General features: G+C 41.4%; 1 protein-coding gene and 1 long non-coding RNA gene across 7 annotated transcripts in view; one reads left to right on the forward strand and one right to left on the reverse strand.

The window, feature by feature from the left end:
- LOC308594380 overlaps nucleotides 1-8,891 on the forward strand; it is a 920,885-nt gene extending 911,994 nt beyond the window's left edge. The window contains exons 2-3 of the long non-coding RNA XR_014011408.1: nucleotides 3,013-8,686; nucleotides 8,756-8,891. This is a non-coding gene — a long non-coding RNA (uncharacterized lncRNA). The remainder of the gene's footprint in view (nucleotides 1-3,012; nucleotides 8,687-8,755) is intronic.
- Nucleotides 8,892-11,395: 2,504 nt separating this feature from the next.
- Nucleotides 11,396-17,352, reverse strand: part of PDLIM5 (PDZ and LIM domain 5) — a 126,229-nt gene continuing 120,272 nt past the window's right edge. For all 6 annotated transcript variants that reach the window (XM_081207000.1, XM_081206998.1, XM_081207001.1 and 3 more), the window contains 4 exons: nucleotides 16,817-16,997; nucleotides 15,289-15,409; nucleotides 12,697-12,812; nucleotides 11,396-11,550 (listed from right to left, as the gene is read on the reverse strand). In XM_081207000.1, coding sequence (XP_081063126.1) covers nucleotides 11,461-11,550; nucleotides 12,697-12,812; nucleotides 15,289-15,409; nucleotides 16,817-16,997 — 508 coding nt within the window. In that variant the 3' untranslated portion in view covers nucleotides 11,396-11,460. The remainder of the gene's footprint in view (nucleotides 11,551-12,696; nucleotides 12,813-15,288; nucleotides 15,410-16,816; nucleotides 16,998-17,352) is intronic.

A 17,352-nucleotide genomic window follows, 5' to 3' on the forward strand; every position in this document is an offset into this window, starting at 1 on the left:
CATGTACCTGTTGCTCAGAGACTGCTTCTAACTGACTAGAGCTCCATCTTGCTGCCTTTAACAGGGCAGGAGAACCTAGGCCTTTCCAGATGTTGTTGGACTGCAGTGCTCATCATCCCTGATTGCTGGCCCTGCTGGCTAGGGCTGATGGGAGCTGGAATCCAATGACATGTGGAGAGCCGCAGGTTACCCACCAGTCTTTAATGGGTACAAATGACAGCCAAGTAGGTTGCTTGGATCCTGTGGTTAGTTCCCGTCTCAGAACTTTGAAACCAAGAATGCACCAGGCTTGTAATTAACTCACTTCACCATTTCTGAAATGAGAGTTTTGCTGTTGCCCTTCCCTCCATCTCTTGGTATGTATGTACACACACACACACCCCTGATAGAATCCAGTTTATATGCATAAAATGTATCTGTTGTGCAGAGAAATATTTGTGGGCATCTCACTAGTGCTTGTCTACTGCAGGTCAATGATAGCTCTGTTTGTAAGAGTCTTTCACTTGTGGCATGCAAATACCATATTTTGAATAACACTAACAACCGTCTCCTGGGACAAGGAACAAGTGTCAAGTGTGCATGACAGTCTTCATGGCTGCACACAACCTATACCTTTAAGTTCTTTTCAACTTTGGTTCCCGAGCAATTTTTTTTTTATTTAAAAAAATTGTTTGCATAAAGTGCTGCTCCAGTAGACTAAACAAATGGAATGGCATGGAGACTTAGGTTATAGGTAGAAGTGCCAAAGTATACAGTATTGAAGCTCTAGTAAAGAAGGAAGGCTAAGCCAATATTTTGGAGAAATAATGTTGCCTATTTTCTGCTGTAGCATTAATACGTTTTTAAGGGGATTAAAACAGCTCCATTGGCATCCCTAGTATTGCCAAGCACAGTACAAGGGGCTGCTGCTTGGGACCAGGATATCTCAAATCATCAATTCAGACCACCCCATATTTTCAGATCTTCTGCTAAGGCCTATTCTCAAGCCCCTCCCCACCTACTGACTTGGTGGGGAACCTGTGACCCTCAGCTACCATGACCAGTAGTGGCAGGTGGTGGGAGTTAGTTCATTTGGAGAACCACAGGACCCACTTCTTGAGCAGCCTCACATGCAGCTATTTGGACAGTACACCAAGGACTCCGAGTCTCCAGCTTGGCTTGCCATCTCCTGTGAGCCTGGAGGTCATGAGAAGAAACTGTCCCAGACCTCAAGTAAACCACACAGGACAACTTGTTTATCAAGCATCCATTCCAATTAGTTTGCAGTGTGGATAGACGATGTTGGAATCAAAGCAAGAGGGTTATCCTATGCATTTCCCCATCACTTTCCTTACTGCAAAAAGCTCAGACTTTGGGAGAAGTGGATTTGTTGAGCAAGACCTTCCACTCAACTATAATTGCATGACCTGAATTTGCTGGTACGTGATTGAATCCAGAAGCAGTCTGGGAGTGCCCACAGATCCCTAGTTAGGCAGAGAGCGTGTTCCACTTTGTCACCCCCCATTATTGAGTTTCAAAGAGATTACGAGGAGCCATTATGGACATTCTTTAAATGTTCACTCACACAGCCTAGCACCCTGTGAAGAGATTAAAGCAAGTGCTGGGTTCTTGCCATGTAGTTAAAGTTACCAGCAAATTTCCAAATATGTCCGCACTCATTTTATACATATTACTCCCAAGATAGCCAGGAGCCAGCCAGCATTCACAAAGGCAGTATAGTCTTTATTACACCCATTCTTTAACGTGATAATTTTTTGCAAGTCTTTCTTTCTTACTTACTGAGCATTTGTATATCGTGGGTGACCAAAGATCTCTTGTAAAACGACAGGAGAGCTAACAGTATAATTTTCACAATGGATATTTAACATTTATAGCCAGATGTCCTACGTGAAAGTGACCTGGCAGCTGTGATTACTTTCTCTCACTAAGTAAATGACTGACATTATCTGTAACCAGATCTGTGTTTTGATTGATAAAGTTCCAGAAATAGCAGCTAGCTGCTCAACTATAAGCCCAATACGATTCAAAAGATAACCCTGGAAAATAAGTTTACTAGTCTAAATGCTACAGTGGGGAAATAGGAACTCCTAATACTAGAGAAAACTAGCAGTTTCATGCTTGTACCCCAATCAGTGGCTCCAGAGCATAAGCCATCATCCTGACTGATCCAAGCACCTCTTCCACATCCTCAGGCCTTACCAATTGAAACTCATCCAACACAATAGGCCTGGACACCCCTTGAGAGTCCTATCCTGTAACAGTGGAGTCAAGATGCCAGTGAATGCAACAATTTTATCCTCAAAATGTTTTGCAAACCAGTCACAAGTTACCGTTGGTTCTGCCAACCTTATGTTTGTATGTATATAGGAAGGTATACAAGGACAAACTAACTTTAAAAACAGGTAAGCATAACATTAGGGACGCGGGTGGTGCTGTGGTCTAAATCACAGAGCCTAGGGCTTGCCGATCGGAAGGTCGGTGGTTCAAATCTCCGTGACGGGGTGAGCTCCCGTTGCTCGGTCCCAGCTCCTGAAAGCATGTCAAAGGGCAAGTAGATAAATAGGTACCGCTCCGGAGGGGAAGGTAAACGGTGTTTCCGTGCACTGCTCTGGTTTCGCCAGAAGCAGCTTAGTCATGCTGGCCACATGACCTGGAAAAACTGTCTGCGGACAAATGTTGGCTCCCTTTGCCAGTAAAGCGAGATGTGTGCCGCAACCCCAGAGTTGTTCGTGACTGGACTTAACTGTCAGGGGTCCTTTACCTTTAAGCATAACATTTATAAAAATAAAGATGATAGTTAGATAGATAGAACCAGCATTTTAAAACACATCTGCATAATAACATTACATGTCTGGTTGATCTTGCCAAAACAAAAAAGTTTTCAGCAGATGCTAATGAAGGTGCCTTAATATTAAAAGGTGGGGGGTTCTAGTGGGTAGCCACTGCCACTCAAAAGGTTCAGTTCCTTACAGGTATGGAATGAATATTATGTGGCACTTGTAAAAGTGCCAGTTCCACAGATTGAAGCATTTGAGTGGGCTCATGTGGGACTCAGGGTGATCCCTCCAAGTAAAGTGGTCCCAGACTGTTACATGCTTTTATATACTAACAGAGCAACTTGAATCTGGCCTGTTAAGAAACCTTACAGAACAAATATAGGAGCTTATTTTTCATTGTGATGCAAAAGAAAACTGAAAAACAGTTCTTCATAAGAATGTTGTGATCTTCATGGTAAAGAATGAATTCCCAAGTCAGACATCCTTCCAAAGCAATATGCCACATTATTTGTCCACCGAGTTTGAGATTTATTTGCTCTGAAGGAGTTTTGGAAGAAAATGGCTAGGAAAGACAGTGATGAGATGAGAAGCTTAAGGATTAATGGGTTTATCCCCCATGATGTAATCTTACTCCAATGGCTATTGCCCATCCTCCCCCTTGTAATTACACCACACATTCCAAGAGACACCCCCCACCAAAAAAAGCCTAATGCACTTCTCTTAAGTTGTATGTAAATGTGCATTTCTCTGAGGTTTAATTCAGCTGCTGCCAAAACATATGTGCCCACAGGAAGACTTTAAGAACTCCACGGGGGATAGAGATATAGAGAAACTGCAGTAGAACATGTTGGCTGCTGTCCATATTACAACACCACACTGAGAACTATTCCAGATGGAGAGGAATTCCAAAGGAGTTCAGACCCTCTGTCAAATGACAAGGCAGTGTATCAAACCAGAGATTAGGGCTGGAGAGATCCTGGAGCAGTTATTCCCCAGGGAATGACATAAAGTAGTCTACCAAAAGCATGCCGTGGAGTATCACCAGATGCAAGCACATAATCTGCATACCACAAACACACACTGGGGTTTGTTTAACACAGTGAGCCATGGCAACTACCCTTCAGGATCTTTCCATCATCCAGAGCAGCTGCACCAAACTCCATCCTGAAGAGCTTGGAAGAAGCTTGCTCTTGTGCTTATATTTTATAAACACCATGCAAATAAAAAAAGAGGGTGCAAATAAAGAAAAAGTGGGGGAAGTACGGTAGGTTTAGAGCTTAACACAGTGTATAAGACAAGGAAAGGTTTCAGCTGAACTATACGCAGGGTTCCCACAGGCAGTCAAACTGGCATGCTCACATGCATTAAAAAATGACAACAGTTTGCATAAAATGCATGTGCTAATTTATGTATAGATGCAAATCTAGACATTATTACTATAGTTTAAATGAAAACATACATCTTCATTTATTTGTTTGTTTGTTATCCTGCCCCCCCCCCCCGCATGAGTCCAGGGCAGCAAACAGATACACATTTTGAACACAGTAACATTTAAAAGCAAAAGCATTCTAAAATAGATCAAAACATTCTTAAGAGCAGTCACAGTTAAAAATCTTCCATCCATTGAGTGCAGTTGCCAGGAACAGTATTCATCAGCCACCAAAGCTGGGTAAACAGGAAAGTTTCCATATTCTCCCCAAAATTTTATAATGATGGGAGTCAGGTGCACTGCACTATGGAGGGCATTACAGGACTGGGGAACCACCAGTGAAAAGGCACCATCACAGGTCAACACCAACCAGGCAGACAGAGTGATCGCAGTGGGGAAAACTGTGACCACAATAACTATTACATTAACTACACCCAGTGCTTTTTTCCTGGCAGAACACGCCAGAGTGCAGTACTGCCACAAGAGTCCAGGGCTGCCACTTGGTTGCTGCCGAGGAGAAGCCAGGATAGTACTGGGTGGTGGGACATGGCACAGGAAGCAGATTGTGGCACGCAACATCCCTGCAGAGCAGAGGTGGTGGTAGCAGCAAGCGAGCTCAAGGTTTCTCCTCCTCACAGATGCCATAAAATGAAGGGTCAGATGGAGTCTGGGTGAGTTGGTGGTTTCTGCGCTGCTGCTGCCCCAGACCAGAGCAGCAGAGTGCAGGATGGACTGGGATGGGGGGAAGTGCCCTCCTCCTCCTCCCACAGCCTGCAAGCAATGCACATGTTGACACAGCAGCTCACCCTCCTTTTCCTTGCATGGCAGCTTGGGGATGGACGCAGGAGAGAGAGAGAGAAGCAATTGACTGTGTGAGAGAAGAGTATGTTTCCGAGTACAATTCAAAGTGTTGGTGTTGACCTTTAAATCCCTAAACGGCCTTGGCCCAGTATACTTGAAGGAGCATCTCCACCTCCATCGTTCTGCCCGGACTCTGAAGTCCAGCACCGAGGGCCTTCTGGCGGTTCCCTCACTGCGAGAAGTGAGGTTACAGGGAACCTTCTCGGTAGTGGCGCCCACCCTGTGGAACGCCCTCCCACCAGATGTCAAAGAGATAAACAACTACCTGACATTTAGAAGACATCTGAAGGCAGCCCTGTTCAGGGAAGTTTTTAATGTGTGACATTTTGATGTATTTTAAATCTTTGTTGGAAGCTGCCCAGAGTGGCTGGGGAAACTCAGCCAGATGGGTGGGGTACAAATAATGAATTATTATTATTATTATTATTATTAGGCAATTGAGCGGGGGACAGGAGTGCATGCATGTGTGCAGTGGATCAAAGTTGCATCCAGGAGCCACTGACTGACCACCCAATGGCTTAGCCAGTTGCCCCCAAAGTGAGAGAGCGAGAGCAGGGAAGGGGAGGAGTCTGGCCTCGGGAGCCCTGCCAGCAGGAAAGGTGCCTCCCACACCCAAGCAGGCAAGTGCTGGTGGTGATGGCAACCCACAGGGGAGGCCTCTTCACCTGGGTAGCAGTGCCCCAGTAGATGAGTGGGTGGACAAGGGAACTTCAAGCAGGTAAACTGCCCACCTTTGCCATACGCTGCCCCCCCATGCCTCCTGGTGAGTGCCAGTCCTTTTTCTCTCGGGAAAAAAAAGCACTCGTTACACCCCACGGTATTAATGGACAGCAGCAAGTTTTTGCTCTGGCTATACCATTTTATGTGTGTTTTAAAAAGATTTGGCATGAACCACACGGTTGCCGAAACATTTCCCACACAAAACACAGATGTGAAGGAGAAAACACACACAAACAAACAAACAATGCTTTCATTAACACATTCCTTAATATAAACATGGTAGGTATTTGCTTTTTTTAAAAAAAATGTTCTTCCATTTTAAAATCCAAACATGGTTCACAAAACATAGCTATTTGGGGGAGGGAGGGAGACGAGTTATAATCACAAATGGCTGCTCACAGGGAAGGAAAAACTACCACCACCAAGGAAGTATAAATATGCATAGATGCTTTTTGTCTGCAGAACAGGGGGCACCTATTTTCTTTTAATGAGCCTCGGATATCAATGAATCCATTTAGAACCGATCATTTCAACATTTTGGAAACTTTGGCTGGGTAGCACTACTTCCCCCTCCCCCCCCCATTTTAAAATTTAAATGGCACAGAGGAGCCAGTGACTTTGGGAGGGTCTCCATGATTATAGCCAAGTCTTCCTCAGAGGAATTTTGACACCCTGTTAATTAGTCAATTTCGTGTAGGAGCTGGGCTCTTTCAGTGACTCCTATTCTGCCATCAGTAAAGTGTGATTTCCTAATAAATTTCCATCAAGCAAACTATTTCTAGTAACTCCCCCTAATTAACACCAGGTTGCTAATAATAAATTAGGCTCTATGTGTTTCTGATATAACCAAGATCTTGTCTGAGCACAAGATATTAACGTCCCCAGAAAAGTAAAACTCCAGCCTAAATTAAGCCTGTGCTGGTTAAAAGGATTTATGTGCAGTCCTGTAAGAAAGGCTTTGAAGATCTTTAACACAGTACATTTCAACCAGAAACCTTTTTGACTGAAAGATTTGTTCTAGGTTGAGCAGTGAAAGGGGATTTATTGTGAAAACACACTGTTGAGTTTTAAGACTATAAATATTACACTAGATTACAGTTTCTTAATGAATGAATGACAGATCTCTTATTTTTGTTTCTTGGTGCATTTTAATGTTAAATTATATTGTTGGTTGACAGAAACCAACCCTCTGCTGTTAAAATGTCAAACCCAGCCTTGATGCCTTTAAGAGTTTGGCTTCTGGAGTTTAATATACTGTTTTGCAAATAGACTTGCATTTGTCTTTAATTGTAGCCTAAACAAATGCAGTAGGGGCAAGATTCCTGTAAAGCTGGCTGTAGCTTTTTATAGTCATATGCAGTGCTCCCCCTTTCCTTGTACAAACAAGGTAGAAAACAGCAGCACATTCACCTAGTCAAAAGATACCCAGCTCATAAGAATCTTATGAGGCTACTGTTATCACGAAGTAATTGACCATGTTACTATAGATGGTTAAGTATCCTAAGGTGAAATCAGAGAATGCTTTGTGCCAAGGCTAAATACAGTATCAGATAAACCCAGTCAGAGGAGATAGAATTGCAGTTCCTATTTACTCTCTCCAGTTTAGAGAGGACATCAGACATCTTTGCACACAACTGTCAAATATGCTGTTTTGCACCCAGGATTTGGGAAATTAAACAATAAATTATTGCAAACAAAGATTAAAGGGATACGGGGCATCCGATTTAGATTTAAGCATGCTGTGGTCTTGTGAAAACACAGGTTGCATTTGCACAACCAAATCCTGGCTTAATTAAGATGGGAAATGCATGAGCTCCATGCACTTGAAGGCAGGGTATTTATTCTCACTTTGCTCCTCCTTTTGCAGGAGTTAGAAAACAAGCCAGGAAGCTGCAATTAAACCATAGCTTCCCATTACATGCAGACTAGGAAACTTCCAAGCAAACCATGATATGAAGACATGGTTTAAAGTTGGCTTATGTATGCTGGCCTTAATGGAAGATATCATGTACTCCATGGATCTAATCATTCATTGATTTCAGTAGGTCTACTCCAGATATAAAGGAGTTGGATGTCATGCATGCCCTGGTTTATTAAGCCAGGTTTTGACAGTGTAAGCAAAATCACAGAGATGAGCATTTTTATAAATAAATTGGGGGGGGGAGAGATAAACTGTAATTCCATGCCTTTATTTATCATGTTGCTGACTTTGCTTTTTGTAACAACTGGATCCAAAGACAACTGGATTTAGAAAACATGTTTAAAGGGAGAAAAACAGAGAGAAGCAACAAAGCAAAGCATAACATGCATATCACCAGAATCCATTGACTGGAGCAGAACAAAGCTGAACACAATGATCTAGGAAATCCAAGAGCTGTTTCTGTCTGTCTTGCTTCTGAATGTCATTGCTCCCCCACTTCTGAGAAATACTGCAGAAGACCAAAGTGCAAGTAGTCCCAGATTTTGCTTTAGCTCTCTTACTACTGGAACTTTAAATATTCTGTTTGCAGATAACTGTGTACTGGCTTATTACAATATGCAAAAACATCTTAGCGCAGCTAAGATTTTACTTTACTTAATGCCTGATGCTCATAAACAGCTTGGGTTTCAGCTCTGCCTTCTGAAACAAGCTATTTTCTAAGTGAAGTGCTCCTAAACTTGCATACAAATGTCCTTCTCTCTGTTATTTTATGTTGTTGTTGTTGTTGTTAGCTACTGGTACATTTGGAGACTACCACTTGGTGGAACTGCTTGATAAATTCTTGGCATTGTCCACTAAGCCGTTCTGAATATTATTTTTCAACTTGTAAGTTTCCCAGCCAATTGCCAGGTCGTGAACTTTGCCACATCATATATGTGTAGAGAATGAAGAAAACGACACATCTAAAAGAGTTTAGAAGTAAAGCTTAAAAGAATCATATATGTATTTATAGAAGAATTTCATCACCAAAAAAGTAGCCTGTGAGAGATACTGAATTAAAGTGCACTGCAAAAACCTTGGTCACTGCTATTAAAAGTATGGTAGGAAATATAACTTTAATTCCCATGGACTTTACTTGTCTCTTGAGTATATTTATATTTTTGGGTGGTCGTAAGTGCTTGGCAGAGCTTACTAGATCCCAGGTTAATAATGAGCCATGCTTTAAGGACTGTATCCAACTTAAGTTCTAGAACAGACCTACTGGAATAAGTTGGAAGGGACCCCGCAATGCAAGAACCTAAGTTAGTCATGTCTTTTTATTTCAGTGGGCCTGAGCTCAGTACAGCTAATGTTGGCTATAACCCTTTGTTTCTATTTGTTTATAACAGAAACCAGTTTAACACAAACAACTATTAACCAGGTGGGGTATGCAGCCACTTGGTCCAGCCAGCTAAACTGTCCTGCCATGTAGCAAAGACAGAACAATCAATAATGTGCACATGAACCAAAACAAGGGGTTCAATTTCCTCATCCTATGTGAGAATCTGCAACATGCGTGCTTCCAGGGCATGGGACATGGAGCAGGATTTGCCATGGCACAACAACATAGCCTAACATGTAGCTGAGAGAATCATGAGTCACCATTTTTGACTGGGGGAGTGGAAGCCAGGTGTCCAAGTATAAACTGGCATGTGGCCACTTACAAGTCAACGTTGGCCAAATTGCTTAAAAATCACATTCATTCTATGCTTCTGAAGTTTAAAAGCTAGAATACATAAACTTTATATACCACTTCACTGGAGTGAATAAAGCTGGAAATGGAATATTTCATGCCCCACAATGTGACACAGCATTTCATAATTCAAAGCAACAGTTCTTTGTTTTGTAGTCATTCTTCAGAAGTGACTGAAAACCAAGGCAAGCACAGCTAAACTGGCTCCTATGATCAGCTGGAAAGGATTGATTTACTTTTACTTTAATTAAAAAACCCACACACCCCAGTTTGGTAGCATGGCCCATTAATCTTCTATGTAGATTCCACAGAAGCCAACTTATTCTTTCAACGGAACACATAAAATCTATGTGCATAATCACACACTTACTAGTCTTGTTTTGATGACTTAACAGTTACCCAGAGGTTGCACACTAACTGTTTGCCCTTATTGGAATTCCTCAGCTCCTCTTATAGTAGGATATGCTTTAAAAACAGGTATGGGGAACTTGTAATCTTCCCGAAGTTGTTGGACTCAAACACCTATCAGCTCCAGCCAGCTATCCCAAATGTGAGAATGATGGGAACTGAAGTCTAAAAACATCTGGATGGCACTACTTTTGCATTACAGTAGAAATTATTTCCCTTCTTTCCACTTTCAAAGTGATAAATACTTTGCTTTGCATTTCATTACAAAATCATCTTCCTAACTCTGGAGAAACCAGAGGGATTGACATGTGTAGAAAGAACATCAACTAATTCATGTATCTATTTACAAACCATGGCAAGCAAGCAAGCACCTGTGTTAAAATGGTAAATCTATATAATTCACGATACCCTAACACCACAGCAAAAAATATTATGTTAATTTTTATTTGATTTACTATGCTCTAGTGCAGTGAGAGTATAGCATCTAAGAAAGCTGACATTGTTTCATCCCTCACCCTTCCCTTTTCTGTTACACCAAAGAAATGCACACAATAAATAAATATGTGCACACAATAAAGTAAAATTATATACAAGAAAGTATAAGATGTGATCTTACGTAACCCAAATCAGACTTACCCCACCCCAATATTCATCAGTCATTTTCTAGAAATATTTATGACATTAAATTGCATGTTCTTCCTCTGCACTTATACAAGTTATACTCTGCATGGCCATATTAATTGGTTAATAACATGTTAACTCTTTCCCCCACATCTTTTAAGGGAGAAAATGAATGCAAAAAGGCAAATATTTATACAATGTGGGAGCTAAAAGAATTGGCTTAACACTGCTTAGTTTCAAATTTCCTAATTACCTACAATAATGAATACTCCCTTTTGTGCCAAACAGTTTCATGTTGTTGGTTATATTTCTGAAATGCATATGATACGTACCAGTTAAACTGATTATCTAAAATTGGACCTCCTCCCTCTCTCTCCTACCTAAGGAAGCAGCAATAAATCCAACTTTAGTTTACCACTAGTGGCACTTAAATACAAATGCAAGCTGAGCTACAAAATGTGTGATTGAAAAAATATCGCCCTTTCTTAAAAAGAAAAACAAAAGAGCCCACCCCACAAAGTCCCAAAGGTTTGCTCTCACTAAGAGAGAGTGTCCATCTTCATTTGTCTGACAGTACTACTCTAAGTCATTTTAAATCAGGGGTGGGGAACCTGTCGCCCTCTCCCCTGCTCTTATTATTATTTTATTATTTATTAAATTTGTATGCCACCCTATACTCTCAGGGCGGTTACAACATAAAATCGCTATACAATAACACAACATACATACTTGGGTTCCAATTTCCATCAATCTCAGCTAATGTGGCCAGTGGTCAGGGATGATGAGAATTTGAGTCCAGCAACATCTGCAGGGCTCTAAATGCTCCTTGTTGTATTACATGAAACAGTCATAAGCTTTATTCCTTCCCCACCCCAATCTCCGCTTCTACAATTAAAAAGTCTAGATAAATACTTCAGTAAGCCTACTGAAAACCAAAACCCAGGAACTTTATTTCCCTGTCAATATCTATTATTCAGCAACCCCCAGAGCTTCAGATGTTCACGGAGTGGGCATGTTTCTTGCAAAGGGGCTTGTCCTTCTTGGAGAAAAAAGTGTGGCCTTCCAAACTCTCACAGCACACCTGAAATGAAATTCAAAAAGACAGAAATTAGCACATCGGTTAATAACAATGTAGGTGTTTTAGGTGCTCATCACGCTTAATTCTAAATGAACTAGTCTGTTTTTTTGTTTTGCTTTTAACATTAGTAAAATACAAGTGGAATCTGCAACAAAATGTTGTGGTGTAGAGTGCTCCTGTTCAGGGCTCTAGCCAGTCATGCTCTCTTTATGGATGTCCATTCCTTTATCCTCCCATTTAACCCAAACCAGCATTCCTTGGCTACTGAAGATGCTCAGTTTTCGACTAAACGGTTTTTGGGTCCCCTACCTTAGGATGCTTTCTTTCTAAGCATACTTTTTGCAAACACTGGGTTTCCCCCACAAGGCTGCTGATGTATCTCATGTGTGTGTGTGGCTGTCAGCAAAGATCCATACTTGAAAAATGAATTCACTATTGAACTGATTTGATTCAGTGATGGCTTTACTCTGTGAATGTTCTACTGTTGTTAGAAGCCACCAATAACCTTTCACCTAGGAAGGTCAGTCTCAGGAGAGGTTTTCTGAGACAACCAGGAGCTAAAGTGGGAAGGATGGCATGGTGGATGCCACTAGCTTGTGCTCACAATGGGTTGGATTCAACTTGTATTTTTGTACTGCTCTTCTCCCAAGGAAAAATATAAATGGGCTTCAGCTTCCTTTTTTTATCTTCCTATGTTTTCTATGAACATAGAGATAGTGACTGGGCTCAGGGGCATCCACTGAGCTTTATAGTTGAGTTGGGAATTGAATCTCCCTGGTTTAAGTCCATCCAGGAACCATTAATCTAGGAAGCACCTGCATGCAGATAATCTGCTCTACAACTGAACTACAGCCCTTCAAACAGAAGACTACAAACTTGTATGCTTGGCAACTGATGGGAACAAATCTGAATGATTGAAGGGTTTTAAGAAAACAGTGTCAAACAATTTCACATCAAATATATCTTTAAGGAGCGAAAAAACAAAAAAAGGCCAGCTTTACACAATAGCAAAGTGCTCTCCAAACAATTACGAAATAGCCATAACACACGCAAGATAACCCTATTAAAAGAGCATTTCAGAAGTTACTCCTATCTTATTCAGGCTGGCAATAGCATTGCTGCAATGGATAACCAAGTTTTTATACTTACTGAGCACACAAAGCAGGTATCATGCCAAGTGTGGCCCAAGGCTTCCAGGAATCTGTCCCCAGCTTCAATGGGGAATTCACAGCCATGGCACATGGTCCCAAAGAGTCCATAGTAATCTGTGCAGGCAGACACAAACATGGCCACTGAACAAAATGTCTCAACTTGCAACAAACACTAAATCTGAATAAATGTCACATAAGCACATAAGTGCTCAAATGACATGCCATAGGTAAGGTATGCCAAGATTTAAGAATTGAGAACCTGATCCCCTTTCCCTTTGGCATTCCACCACTACATAAGCGACACCCAATGTTGGTCATGCCTGGAGTAGAGAGACTGAAACCAATGGGCTACAGTATTTCCTGTTTTCATTGGGTCTCCTCTTTGTACTACATAAATTGGATTATCACCCTATGGTTTTTCCTTAACTGAAGAGAGACACATCAGAAAAACGAAATTCTGCAGAACTGTGGCATTGCAATACTTATTTTCCTTCCTTCCTTCCTTCCTTCCTTCCTTCCTTCCTTCCTTCCTTCCTTCCTTCCTTCCTTCCTTCTATATCCCACCCTTTTCTTCAAAGAACTCAAGGTGGTGTACATGATTCCCCCTCATCCTTCAATCCTTACAACCACCCTGTGAGGTAGGTTAGGCTGAGAGGCTGAGTGTCTGGCCCAAGGTCAGCCAGGGAGCTTCATGGCCAAGTGGGGATTTGAACCTTTGTCTCCCAGGTCCTAGTCCATCACCCTCACCACTACACCACACTGGCTCTTTATTTGCCAGAACCATTTTTATTTATTCATTAGGAAATTCATATACTGTACCTCCCTTTCATTTGTGAGAACTGTCAAAGCATCTCACGTAATCAAAAATACAGTAAACTAAATAATAAAAATGTAATCAATATAAGCAAATCAGAAACAGACAGCAAGGAAACCCTTCCATTTTCCTCCAAGGAATCCAACACAATACATTCCTACAACAAAAGCAATCTCAGCATATGGCTATAACTCTCATCGCCGTTCTCCCAGTGACCAACTCAGTTCCTTAAGATCATATGGACGCTACTTCTACAACTTAAAGGGTTTACTAAGTTTGGTATAACTTACTACTCAAACAGAGCTCATTTTAAACCTGAAAAAGTCCTCTCCATTTCACAGTATCATATTGGAAATGGGTGCACGCCTATTTAACTTGGCTGCTGTTTACAGCTTCAAGAGGTTTACAAGCTTTTCTACAGAAGACAGAAAACAGTAGCCAGGGCAGATTGAAAAGCTTCTGTTTTCCTTCCTTTTCAACCCCAGACACACAGTCTAAGATTTTTCTCCTGTTACGTAAACCATGGTAACAGCAGCCTGACGTAATCTGTGCACAGAAAATTTACAAAGGACAAGTCAGTGATGTCCTGTATTGAAGCTTGTACATCTAATTTCCAGTCTCTGATTCCACAGAGAAATCTAGCTTGAAGGCTTGCTGGGTGCAAAACTGGTGCCTTAAGCTTAGACTTCTAACTATTCTTTCTGTATTGCAGCTTCACTACTTCCACTCAATGCCACTGAGCTTTGTTCCCAGGGTTTACACCGCCATCTACTCTTAGCTACTGCCAAGTTTGAGGCATCTCTTGGGTTCACACAGCAATGTGTTATCCTGTGCCAAAAAGACAGTTCCTTGGTTTTGCCAATCCTATGTCTTGTTGGGGGGGGGATAGTTTACCACTAACCCACTCAAAAACACAGGAAAAGCAAACAATTGTGATTTTTAATTCTACATTTTTGCATTTTTTATGATAAAAATAGGGGAACTATTAAAAGAACAAAAGAGAGCGAGAGAGAGCGAGAGAACACAAGGGAAAACAAAATCGCTTGCCATCGAAGGAAGTTCTGCAAAACACATTCCAATTCAGACATGTGTGAACATGTTACTTTGGGATTCTTACTTTAGTATTCTCACTAGCATCTTAAGCAGTTACTAATGACCAAGGTCCAGGTTAATGAAGTACAGTTTTCTGTAACAGGTAAATTAAAACAGCTGAAAAATACCAGCTGCTTATTTCCCTTTCTCCATCAGAAAAAGAGCTCTTCCATTACAGGAAAGAAACCTTTGGATCTAACCCTATATAGATAATCAAAATAATGACAGAAATGAACCAAGTGCCATTTTCCCCACACTCTTTCTACCCAATCAGGGACTCCAAATTTACTTAAATCTGATTTTATAGTTTTAACTGATTTTTACCCTTTAAATCTATTGTCTTTTTAAGACACTGCTTAGAGGCAACTGGAGTTAAGCAGTATATAAATTGTTTCTTTAAATTAGGCTTCCTCAACCTCGGACCTCCAGGTGTTTTGGCCTACAACTCCCATGACCCCTAGCTAGCAGGACCAGTGGTCAGGGATGGTGGGAACTGTAGTCTCAAAACATCTGGAGGGCTGAGGTTGAGGAAGCCTGGTTTAAACAAACAAGACAAACTAGAGAAGCTCCATCTGTAAAAGTCTGAAGTACTGGTAACAGCAAGGGATGGGTCTTGTTTTATAGAGGAAAAACATGATGCCGGTGTAACTAACACAAGCATACTGAGTCAAGTAAAATGCTCACCTGTCTCACAGTAGGGATCACCATCCTCCAGATGGAAAACGTTGTTGCGTATGGGCTTGTGACAAGCCACACACACAAAGCAGGAAACATGCCAGGTTTGTTTCAAGGCATTTATTACTTCCTAGTTGCAGGAGAGACAAAAAAACAACAACACCATGTTGATCACTATAGGACTGGAATGAGATGGATTGCTGTTCTCTTGACCATGAAGAAACCCATTTTTCTTACAAAGAAGGAAAGAAAGGAAAGAAACTGGAGAAAACACTGAGGAATGTAGGTCTTGAACCAGATTTTCTGAAGTTACTGCCATTCGTAGTCTGAGAATCATAACAAGGGAGCAAGAGACGGGTGAGTTCAGGTCGCCCCATGCCTATGAATTTGAACACATAATTTGAACAATTTTTCTGCCCTGAATAAATTTCATACCTAAATGTTTTAGGTAGCAGGTGCTTATTTTTTTACAAGCATTTCAGGCAGAACGCCACCTGGGGTATTATGATTACAAATTTCACAGGATACTAGTAAAGGCTTCCTAGAGACATATTGGATTGTTTCTGTGCTGTTATGTATTTTGTGTTCTCATTTTTTTATTTGTATGTTGTGATCTTTAGATAATAGGCTGTGGAACGCCCTCCAGATGTCAAGGAAATAAACAACTATCTGTCTTTTAGAAGACATCTTAAGGTAGCTCTATTTGGGAATGACGTGCTCTGGTCCATGGGGTCACGAAGAGTCAAACACGACTAAATGACTAAACAACAATTCTGTTGGGAGCAGCCCAGAGTGGCTGGGTATAAATAAATTATTATTATTATTATTATTATTATTATTATTATTATTATTATTAACATTTTAATTATCATCACAATTCAGAGATTATGAAGTAGGCTATTGCATCGTTCCCGACAGCCTCCAGCCTTTTCTGAACTTAAATCTAAGCAGGGACATAATAAAAAGTCTTTCCACTGCCAGTGTATTATTTAACCCTGGAGAAGGTACAAGAGAAGGGACGCAGGTAGTGCTGTGGGTTAAACCACAGAGCCTAGGACTTGCCGATCAGAAGGTCGGTGGTTCAAATCCATGTGACGGGATGAGCACCCGTTGTTCGGTCCCAGCTCCTGCCAACCTAGCAGTTTGAAAGCACGTCAAAGTGCAAGTAGATAAATAGGTACCGCTCCGGTGGGAAGGTAAACGTCGTTTCCGTGCGCTGCTCTGGTTCTCCAGAAGCGGCTTAGTCATGCTGGCCACATGACCCGGAAGCTGTACGCCGGCTCCCTCGGCCAATAAAGCGAGATGAGCGCCGCAACCCCAGAGTCGGTCACGACTGGACCTAACGGTCAGGGGTCCCTTTACCTTTACCTAAGGTACAAGAGAAGGCATTTCCTGACTTTCTACAGTTCAGTCTTTTAAACGTCGTTACGAGGTTCCACGGTTAGGTCTGCATATGTCCCAATACTTCTGAACTGATCTAGTGTTAAGGATTCCAACATCTAGTCAAAAACTTTAACACGACAACTTTATTACTTACCCCAAGTATCTTCCTCTGGCATCGGGCACATTCAGGGGCAAGGAACTTCTCATAGCAGCCCTCACAGTAAAGAGCTCCCTTTTCTTCCACAAAGCCAATGTAAGCCATGGAGGTTTTGCAGTGTGCACAATTAAACTCCTCTGGGTGCCACGATTTTCCCAAGGCCACCAGGAAAGGCCCTCTGTTTCGAACAGAAACAAAATCATCAAATGCTATGCAATTAGAAGCAGGGAAACGTGGACAATTTTCATGTTAAGAACATGCCGATAACATACCTTAAAAGCAAAGCTGATTTATAAAAAATATATATACTGAGAGAATGAAAAGGTACAATGGAATGTAATTGTATTATTTTCAACAGCTAGTTTAAAGGTTTTAATAAGTTAAACTCTGCTAACAATGCCTGCCCTGGTATGATCCATTTTTCAAGGGAAAGGTGTTGAATTAGCATCTCTTAAAATACAAGACTGTTGAAGAAATTAAAAACTGAAGATGTTGGAATGGAATGCTGGAAGACATCTGAAAGCAGCCCTAAT

The sequence above is a fragment of the Podarcis bocagei genome (assembly GCF_964188305.1).
Source record: "Podarcis bocagei genome assembly, chromosome: 9".
Classification (NCBI taxonomy): domain Eukaryota; kingdom Metazoa; phylum Chordata; class Lepidosauria; order Squamata; family Lacertidae; genus Podarcis; species Podarcis bocagei.